This window comes from Phaseolus vulgaris, chromosome 3, assembly GCF_051622355.1.
Source record: "Phaseolus vulgaris cultivar YP4 chromosome 3, ASM5162235v1, whole genome shotgun sequence".
NCBI lineage: Eukaryota > Viridiplantae > Streptophyta > Magnoliopsida > Fabales > Fabaceae > Phaseolus > Phaseolus vulgaris.
In genome coordinates this window covers 35,976,346-35,987,510 of record NC_143500.1, presented here as the reverse complement: position 1 = coordinate 35,987,510, position 11,165 = coordinate 35,976,346, and the positions used below count along the sequence as shown (strand labels likewise).

General features: G+C 29.1%; 1 protein-coding gene across 2 annotated transcripts; it reads left to right on the top strand.

Annotated features, from left to right (window-relative positions):
- Positions 1 to 2,959: 2,959 nt before the first annotated feature.
- Positions 2,960 to 7,321, top strand: LOC137807272 (nucleolar/coiled-body phosphoprotein). Of its 2 annotated transcripts, none has more exons than XM_068607811.2 (7): positions 2,960 to 3,257; positions 3,895 to 3,959; positions 4,913 to 4,956; positions 5,236 to 5,864; positions 6,423 to 6,515; positions 6,618 to 6,679; positions 6,971 to 7,321. In XM_068607811.2, the coding sequence occupies exons 1-7, from the start codon at positions 3,042 to 3,044 to the stop codon at positions 7,074 to 7,076; spliced, it is 1,215 nt and encodes a 404-aa protein (XP_068463912.2). In that variant the 5' UTR covers positions 2,960 to 3,041; the 3' UTR covers positions 7,077 to 7,321. The 2 variants fall into 2 exon arrangements, with proteins under 2 accessions (XP_068463912.2, XP_068463911.2); XM_068607810.2 differs by having other exon boundaries at positions 5,230 to 5,864.
- Positions 7,322 to 11,165: the final 3,844 nt, after the last annotated feature.

Genomic DNA, 11,165 nt, shown 5'->3' with positions numbered 1-11,165 from the left:
TTCATGTTCAATTACCGATGAATTTTATTAATGAATTTTGTGTTCATCAGTAATTATCAAGATTGTCAAACTCGAGAGTTTACGTAGACTTGTGGGAGTTTCGTAGATTCGACTCGTAAACTTGTAAGAGTTTACTTTATTTGAAAAAATATTTTAATAATATAATTATTCAAAGTAGTTAAAACAAATAAGTCCACAACACTTAAATAACTACATATAGTAGTGAATGAGAATTATATAACTTCAAAGTATCTCAAATAAAGAAGTTCATACAAATACTATAAAAGTTAAATGGTTAAAGTCATAAAAATTAAATAAAGTAAAAATGGACAAATGTCAAGTTTCTATGTCAAATCCTTTAATGATATCATGTTCTACTCCATCATCTTCTTCATGACAATCATCATCTTCTCCTAATGAAAATTGTACATCCACACTAGCATCAAAAGTTATATTATCAAGTCAAGTGCATCTAGAGTTGGATCTCTTGTTCCTTCATCCAAGTGAACATTTTGACCATTATATGCACCTTGAACTTGCTCAATCTCATCTCCCTCCTCAATTATCCATCCATCATCTGAATGAATATCATTAAAGGGAAGAGCAACTGTTTTTCTAATTTGCTTATTTTTCAACTTCATGTAGTACATCACATACACCAAATCATTAATTTTTTTTATGCAAACAATTTATTCTCTTTGTATAAATCTATAATTAAGTAGGAAATTTAGTAAATATATAAAATAAATAAAGAAATTGTAAATTGTAAATAACTTAAATTACCATTTCAAATGAACTCTAATTTTTCTCACATCAAAAGAGCCACAAGTCAAGCTTAGAACTCAGATAATAAACCTTTCTAACTCTGAAGTTCCATCCCCAAACATCTCCTACCATTCTTCAGGAAGTAGTGCTTTCCTACATTCATTTGCATTATCAATTACAAAAAGTCATCTAGCTTATTGAAACTCAGCAAGTTGCAAATTAATTTTTCTTCTTTCTACAACATCCTTAACCAATATTTTCATGTACGTATACAACCCTTACTTCACATTCGAATCACCAACTCTAAACTCAGGTTCATAAGGGAAGTGGGGATTGAGATAATAAGCATATGCATGCAAAGGTCTATGAAGTTGATTATCCCATCTTACATCAATTATTTTCCAAACATCTTAATAACTACATTCAATATCAATTATCATATATTAAAAATAATTTCACCAATAAGTAATTAAATTTTGAAAGATATACGCCATAGAACTTTTACCTTTTCTTAATATGATTAAAACTGCTCTTAATCTTTTCCTTTGCACAATCCATCTCTTCATATTTGAGTGCACCAATCTTAAAACATCATAAGATGGGTGACAACTTTGAGGCACATGGAGACATTCTTCCAAAATTGACTGTCGAATATCACATTTTTCAAATTTTCTCCTCACTTGTGAAGTTCCAAACTTGTTTGTTTTCCATTCTTCACAAACATGGTCAATAATGATGCTTTCAATTTATGAAGAGTCAAATAAGTCGTGACAAATCTAGTCACACTCAGTCTTATCAGACACCCTTTGCATTGCAATTTATTTTCCAACCAATTCAACAACGTCATCCAACATCTTGAAAACTTTATTTGATGTTTTTTTATATGTTTAAGGTGTCCAATGAATAGATAAAAACAGTCACTTTAGGACTATTCACCAAGAAGTTACAAATATAATGTTTTTTTTTTATCTGTCCACCCATTAGACATAATTGTGCAACTTGTTCTCTTCCACTTATTCTTATATTCTCAAAGTATTAAACCAGTTTTGTTAACTGCTTGTTTTGAGAGCTTTTCTCTAATATCATGATAAAATGGAGGTTTATAGCAAATTCCATATTTTCCAATTATTTCACTCATATTTGCAAAAACTGGAATTTTAATTAAATTAAATAGAATGACACTTGTGTAAAAAATTAAGCAACTTGAGCATCCACTTCTTCTTTATAACCTTTTTTCATCATTTGATTTATGGTAGCTTGAACTTTCCCTACTACTATCAACTCTTTCTTTTCCCTATAACCAAATATACGTATTTCTTCAAGCCCCTCACCTTCTTCATGATCTTCACCGATTATATTTAACTTTCTCTTCTTCAATGAAGCTTGTGTAGTTTTTACAACAATTTTTATCATCAATTTTTTTATTTCTTTTGAAACAGAAACACAAGGTTCAAAGTCCTCCTAGTTTCAGCAAGATGATGCTTGAATCTAAATATTCTTCCACTCAGAAATTTTCAACAATAATTACATTTCACCTTTTTACCATTTTTATTAAATATATTTGATGCTTCCATCCAATATTCGATATATTTTTTTAAACATTTTTACTTATACTTTTAATAGATGGAGATGGACTTGGATTTACTCTAGTTAAGTTTAATCCACTCTCAGACATTCTTAAAAATTCATGAAATATTTTTAAATTAAAAACAAAATTCAATTGATTTTTTTAGTAATATTTATTATATGTACTACTCCAATCTTTGCCAAATAAAAAAAAATATACACCAAGTTTTTCCCAACTTCATGCACCCGAATTAGAAAATAAAAATAGAGCACTGTATCCTAGTTGACCAAAAAAATTACACCAGAGTTCTCTTAAGCATAAACCTATACTAAAACCTAATTCCCACTTAAAAAGAGAGCACCGTCAACAAAACAAACAACAACACCTCTAACCTGATATGAGATTTATTTTTAACTTTAAATTCATTAAAGTAAATTAGTATATAATTTATTTTAGTAGGTAAATTTTGTTAATGTTTCCACATGAACATTATATCACAATCAACTTTTAAAGAAACAAAATATTTCTTATAAATGAAAAAATAAAAATTAATGTGTAATAACATTTTAGAACTTATCTATATATTAAAAAAAGCATTAATATATATATATATATATATATATATGTGGGTTTATTGGCCCATTAACACTTAGCAGGAAAAGGGTTTTGGTGAAACCCTAATTCAACCCTTCTTCTACTCTGTTTTCGCATGCCTGCAACTCCACCGTGTAACAAAGGAAGCTCCACCATTTTGGTTTTCACCCCTCGCCAAGTTTTGTTAAGCAACCAAACCATGAAGCACACTGCTCAGAACGGAACTCCAAACTCGAAGCGGGAACCCCTTCACCAATCCATTGCCCGTTACTTGGAACTCCGTGGCTTCTCCAAGACGCTAAAAAAATTTCGCTCCGAAGCGCAAATCGAGGTCAATTACATAACCGAGTTCGACTTTCATTATGTTGAACCCTATTTCTATGCTTGAACAACTTTTAGTTAGATATAGGATATTTCACAAAAAGACTGTAATATTGTGCAATTGGCTTCGAACTTTTTTTAACTTCCATTTCGTGGTTGTCGGGGGAATCTTTAGTAAATCATGCTTGTTTTCAGCTCATACAACGTGATATTGATTCATTAAATAAGTTGGAATGCACAGGAAATGGAAAACCCCTTTCTTGAGCACATATATAGGTTCTGTTTGGGTTAGTTCCTCCGTAAACTCCAGTGAGAAAACAAAATACGAAGTCACTAAAAACTAAGTTTCTCCTATTTAGAGAAGTTAGATGAGAAGACTTTTATAATAGTTGAGTGCACAAGTTGATTTTAGATTTGTGAAAGAATCTCAATTCGTTTAATCTTCTCACTTTTATCTTCTACAAGTGGTTTTGATGATGTCCAAGTAGGGAGACTACGAAAATGAGCTTTGTATGCTTGATGCCACGTTTTTACCAGAAATCCTCAATGTTCCATGTTTTTTATTCCGTATCACTGCTGAGTAACAGATTTCATACCACTGGGTCTTCCTTCCGTGTTTTACTTTGCTGCTCATGTTTGTGATGCAGAAAAATGATCTGGAGGGATCGCCAGTTGATCTAGAAGAAATGTACCTCAAGTACATTGAAGCATGGTAAGACTATTAATGTTAGCTTTGCATTGTGAAGTAGTTATTTACATCACATTGTCAATATTACGGGGAATGAGTACTCATGACTGTGAAAGCAATATTTAAACTGTGGCCTGCAACATCCTAAGAAAGATTCCAATTTATGGTTTTTAAGGATATAACTGTAAACCAACTAAAATATCATTATGCCAATGTAATATTGTTGCTTTTGGAGAATATAACGAGTGTTTTCATGTTTGAAAGTTTTCTTCATTAAAAATGTTGCTTTTGAAGAAGTTCCTTTGTTAAAAATCTGTTTGACCCATATGATTTTTTCCTGTTGATTTTAGTGAGATTATCTAGAATATTTCCTATCTTAATTGAGAATATTAAGCAGGAAAAAGTACAATTGTGACTGTCAAATATCTTCCAATCCATTAAAAGTAAAAGAAGGCATAAAATCAAGCTGCCAATGAAAAATGTATATTATTGATTACTTGTCAGAACGGATGCTCCTTAAAAAACTGCCAAAGTCCAAACTATAGCTCCAGGGAGAATATGTAAACCAAATCATATTTCTTGTGTAAGGGCACAGAGATGCCCCCTGAAGATGCTGTTATTCTGCTTCATTTAAATACACTGCTGAATCCTATGATCTGCAGATTCACTCATTATGTTTCGTTATTATTGTGAAAACTCTCTAAGCATACAATACAAAACTCTTCCGAATATTCTTTGTAATACTGAAGCTGGCCCGTTAGATGTCACCTGTGAGAATCCATGTTTTGAATAAACATGGTTATTACAAATTAGAATGATTGATTGAACAAATAATTTGAAGAGGCAGTGCCATTCTTCTAATTTCTGATGCACCAATTAGTCTCGCATGAATGATGTTTTGTATATTTAACTGATCATTTCTGTGTCATTTGTATGTTAATTGAGTTTTTCCTTGTTTTCATTCTGTCTTTTTTCAGTGGCAAAGATGCTAAGGCAAATATCAATGATCAAAATGAGCAAGGTAAGCTTAAATTCTTTTCTTGTCTTCGTTACTTCCTTGACAGTTAAAATTGTTGCTTTGTGACATAGAGGTCATGGTAAATATTGGAAATGGTCTCTTCAGTTGCTAGGGCATGGTTATGTACGTGTACCCTCTTAGACTCTATCACATTAGAGCCTTGGCCTCTGGGACACCCTTTTATTGTCATAACATTAAAAGCCTTCGTATCTCATTACGTTACTTCCTAAGCTCTGGCAATTGAATCTTTACATTGCCACTTTTGCTTCTGGATAGTTGCAGATGTGCCGGAGAAAAACAAAGAGGGTAAAACCAAGGAAAAGAAGAAAAAGAGAAGCAAGTTAGTTTCTGAGTCCCTTGCTAATAATGTGGAAGACAATCAATTGGAGTCTGTTACTACTGTTGCAGATGATAAAGGAAGCGCTGATGTTTCCACAGATGCCAAAGTTATTAATGGTTCTGAGATGCAGAAAAAATCTAAGTCGAAGTCGAAAAAGAAAGACAAACGAAGTGGTCAAAGTGATGAAATAGCTCATACTGAAGAAGAGAATATTGAATTGTCAAGCAAAGAGATGACACCCGAGGAGAAAAAAGATTCTAAGAAAAGAAAAAGATCAATTTCTGAAGAAAATGGTCAACAGGTTGCAGATGTAAAGGTAGATGAAGAAAACAAACGCAGAAAAGTAGAAAATAAAAATGCATCTAAGAGAGGAGAGAAGTCAGCTACAACAAATGAAAACCAGGGAAATGATTTTAATTCTAATGAAGAAGATATTTTGGCAAGTGGTCAAGTAGGTGGTGATCAATTACAGAAGGCCTCTAAGGAGCCAACCAATGGAAACTTTGAGAACACTGGAGGGAAATCTTCTGTACAGAGGTCTCAAAAGAAACAACAAAAGGGATCAGTTGAGGTATGCTTTAACTTACCTGTTCTCTATATATGTCACTTTCTGCTTGCTAATATATAAAGCTCCTCTGAATGAAACTCCATGCTTATTTTTCTATCGTTTTAAGATAGAATAAGCCTTTTACTTTTTGCATACTTGCCTTCGCCAATGTGATTGGTTTGAGTTAAGTTAGCCTTCATTATTTTTGTTGAGGAAATATATGTTTGTAATAAAGAATCACATCATCAATCAATAATAGGAATACTCTATTAGACTAAATAGAGTGTAAAACTTAGGTATTGTTCCAGTTTGTGGTGTAACTTTAAATTGAAGTTTAGTATTGTAAATTCCTGAAGTTTGTCCAAATGCCCATAGTTTACTAAGTTTCCAATATCTGCTGTCTGTCTGTCCTTTTTAGGTTTTTGCACTGCTTAATTTTATGTTTTCTTTCATTCTTTGCCTATGATTACTGTATTCTCCAATTTTGGTTTGTTTAGTTATATGAACCTAAAATAACAGTTTCCCTGATGAAGCTAACATGGTGGAATTCATGTGTTTGTGATGTTATGACTGTAATTGCAGCACAAACCAGTGAAGGCGGCATTTCAGCGAGTACAAGTTGACAAGATACAGTTTACTGATGAGAGGCTTCAGGATAACTCGTACTGGGCAAAGGTGTGATAAATTGATAGTTTTTCACTTCTTTTTTTATTGCATTTGGTGTTGTAAATTTCTCCCTTGTTGCATTCTCCAACAAATTGGTGTATCTGTCTGCAGGATGGTGCCGAGAATGGTTATGGTGCTAAAGCAGCAGAAATTCTTGATCAAGTTAGAGGAAGGTTTGTGATTTCATGAGTGGTGATTTTTGGCTTGCATGTTTAGCGCTTTTACGGACTGTGTAAATTATAAGCATGGTTGCATTAGTTCTATTTTAACTTAGATTTTCATGTCATTGTGTATAATTAGAATTGTCATTCAGTTCTAAACTTCTGTTCAGCTCACTCAATATAATTGTTTAAAATACAGAGCCATGTCTTTACGCACAATATCTTTAACATAAACATTCTAGATCTGTCTTTTCTCTCTGATTTTTGTGTGTATTGACATCGAACTTTTTTTCTCTGATTCAGGGATTTTCGTCATGAGAAAACCAAGAAGAAACGTGGAAGCTATCGGGGAGGCTATATTGATGTACAATCTCACTCTGTAAAGTTTAATTATTCTGATGAGGAATGATGACTGGGAAGCATCTAGAATTCTTATAACTCAATTTTTGTGATATGAAATTTTGTGATCGGGGAGAATATTACAGCCAATAGACATTGCTAGCTTGTGGTAAACAAGTTGATTTTCATATGCATGTTTTCATTGTCTTTTATGCCTGATAGATGTTCCCGAAGGAACGAAAAATTTTGTTGGCAAAATGAAGCAATCTTTGCCTGAATGTGATAGTAGCTGAATGAGATCTTTATTTGATTTTCTATTATGTGTGGTTGGTCGAGTGTTTTTGCAGGTCAAACCGTGATATTAATTTGAGTTGAAAGTGTATCAGCCACATATTTTTTGGTGTGCACTGTCAAATGTGATGCTAGACGAACTTTAAATTTTAAATCATAGTTCTACTATTTTTAACAATTTATTTTTAATTGTAAAAGTAGCATCTTTAAAAAGGTACTATAGTCAATATATTGAGAATGTATCCATGTAGATATATTGTATATTTATTTCTTTGTATCGTATGTATATTTATTTTTTTGTATCTTATATTGGCATTCTGATTTAGTTTTTTATATTATATTGTACTAAAAAAGTGATAAATTTCATAATAGAATATAATATGAAAATAAGGAGAGATCTACAATCCAATCTACTAACCAAAAATAATATAATTTGTAACTAATAATATGATACATATAGATAAAAAAAAATATTCGTAATTAATAACTATGGTACACACATTTCTCAGCACTAATAGTTGATTCATGTGAATTTAAATTTAAAATATGAAAGGGGTAAAATTTATTTTTTAAAAAAGTGTAGTAGAATATGAGATTATTGTATTGAATTTTATTCTAGGTTTAATTGGTATTTTTAATACTTTAAAGTATAATAGATAAATTTTAATATACAATTTTTTTAATTTTTTTTATATTCGTTCTTCGTTGTAAAATAGGTTTCTATAGATTGTATTTTAATTATAGTGAACATGAACTAAATTGTATTTTACTAATATGTATAACATTATTTAAAATAAAAAATAAATATAAAAAAGAGAAGTTATTTTATAAACTTTGTTTAATTTATTTAAATTTTAAAAACTAAATTTATAAACTCTGTTAAATTGACTATTCTACCTTTATTCTAATACAATGTGTAAGAGAGGAACAGTTGAGAATTTTGAGAGAAAAAAAAAAGTTATTTTCATTATTTATAAATTATATAAATTGATAATAAATATTTATATGCATATATTTCAAAAAAAAATTTAAATAAAAAGATGTTTTTTCAAGACTAGTTCAAAAGAATTTATTCTTTATTTTTATAATTATAATAAAAATTTATACAATAAATTTGAGTTTTGAGAAATTATTGTATTTATCTTTTTTAAAATTATGTTAAAACCGCGTTAGAATTATTACAAATTTAATAAATATTTTTTGAATTGAACACTTTATCGATAAGTATACAATGAATATCAACACCGATAAGACACGTCATTTAAGAAAAATGTCCGAACTTAGTAGCTTCTACAATATCCTACAAAAGATAAATAAAGACACAAAACAAAGTTTTTATTTATTTTTAAAATAGGATTGGCACTGATTATTCTAAAGTGCTTAGTTAGAGACAATTAATCACTCTTGTGTCACTAAATGTTAACAACAAAACACAGCTAAGATTACATGAGATATCATAGCAAGAGGAATCATCTTTCACAATTCAAACTCTGAATATTAATTTTGACAGCACAACAAGAACTGTGCAAGTGGTGTCTGAAGAAAAATATGAAAAAGGAAGACAGCAGAGAGTACTTTGAGTTTATCTGCGAAAGAAAAATTATGTAAAAATATAACATAACTCACTATATTGCTAAAATCATGGAGAAATGTGTATTTTTTTTATGAAACAATAGATTGCGTAACACCCACAATTAGATACGAGACTTCACAACCAATTATCTCAAAAAAAAAAAAAAAATTATGGCCGTTTTTATTTAATTTTTATTACAATAATAAATAAATAAAATTATTAACAAATAACAAAAATATTTTTGTTCAATTTTTTTATGAAACAATATTCATTTTCTTATTATTAATTTTCTCTACCTAACAAATCATAAAATAGTATTTCTACTTTTGTGCCTATTGCTTAACATGCGTTTCACTCCAAATGAACGTTGTGGAAAAATAAAAGGAAGAAAATTAATTAAATAAGTGGAATGAAAAGTCTATTAAAAAACTAGTTGTTTTGCTTTGGAAAAAATTTCAATTATAGGACCGTGGTTGACTTCATATTAGTGGTCTAGGTTCTCTACAAATCTAATTATTTACTTTGTTTTTATCTCACTCTAGTGTTAATTTTATGAATATATTATCATACTAGACTAATTAAGGTTATGCTTTACTCAACTTTTTATGGTTATAGTTATTCTAAAATTGAATTTTAAAATAATAATATAATAAAAATGATTTTAAATAGGTATAATAATTATTGATATATTTCAATTTTAGTATAATAAAAAAATTACAATCTTATTATAAAAAAAATAATTCTTTTTAATTTTTTAATAATTAAATATGTGTTTGATTAGTGTCAGAAATATCACGTCGAGATAAGAATATTTCATAATATATAAATAGTTACAAACTATATATAAATTAGTAAAATTACATACTAATTTAGAAACCATTTATCAATAATAAAATATAATTTAGATATCAATAATTTTTTAGTTTTTAAAATAGTATCTAATTTAACAATTAATTATTTTTATCTCTAATATTATTTTTTATTTAATAATTTTTTTATAGTATATAATATAACAATAATTATCTTATTGTCTTCGAACTCAATTTTCTTTAATCAAATAAATATGCTAAATCGATTATATCAAAATATGATACATATCCTATTATATTTGTGTACCTAGTGCACGTAAATTGTTTGATTATTTATGATATCCCCTAGACTCAAATAAAAAAAAAACTAATAAACAATTAAAGACGACCTAGAATATCAAAGCTCGTGTATACGTCAATGACTTTCAGAAGTCATTTGTCAAATTACCGTGAATTTTCGGTGGATGCAATTTTCTTGTTCGATTATAGAATACATGAATATAATATAGCTAGTTTCTTCAACCACTACAATGCCATCTGCATCACACTATTTATGAAGCAATTGAGTGTCAACAAGACACCCCAATTGTTAATCTAAGTAAGCATTTGTCTTACATTGTGAATTATTTTTAAAATTAATTAATGTGTATTCCTTCTTCTTCTTCTTCTTTTTGTTTACTTTCTCTTTATTAGATTATAATTATTATTTTAATTTACTTATTTTAAATTTTTAGAAAAATTTTAGAAAATAGAAATTAAGTCTAACTTAACATCACAATATTAATTTTTAAAATAAAATTTACATATATATAAAAGATTTGTTAAGTTATTGTAATAAGAAAGTAAAATTTAAATTTAATTTAATTCTACAAAATTGAATTATAAAGTAAGGTTTTTATTCTTTTATTTATTAGAATTTTATTTTATTTTTAGTCGATTGATTCTTTAGCATGCTTTATTGTTGATGATTCCACATTAACTAAAGATAATTAATGACATTTCATAGCATTCAAGTAAATGCAAACTTGAATCTCCAACACACCACCTCATAAGTCCAACCAACTCTTGCTTCTAATACCATATTAAGATGCAGACTTTAAGTTTTACTCAACTTTATAATATTGGTTAATAAGATGAGATTTACATTCACTTTAATCGCATAAGTGCAGAGAAACTCCACCACTGTGTTTTTTTCCTCTTTCTTTACTCTCTCTCTCTCCATATTCTCTTCTCTCCCTTCTCTCTTATTTTCCTCTCCCAATCTTGAGGATTTAAGGAACATTATACCCTATCAGATTTTCAAACAGAGTAAGTTCATTTTTGCTCTAAAGATCCTTTGTTATCTGTTTTTTCTTAGGATTTAGTCATTAATCTTGGTGGGGTCAGTTGAGAAGATTAATCCTCTCAACTTATTCTACTATATACTGAATTTTTGTTATGTTTGGATAACTTGCATTAGGCCCTTAAATTTTGAAGCTTATCCAGA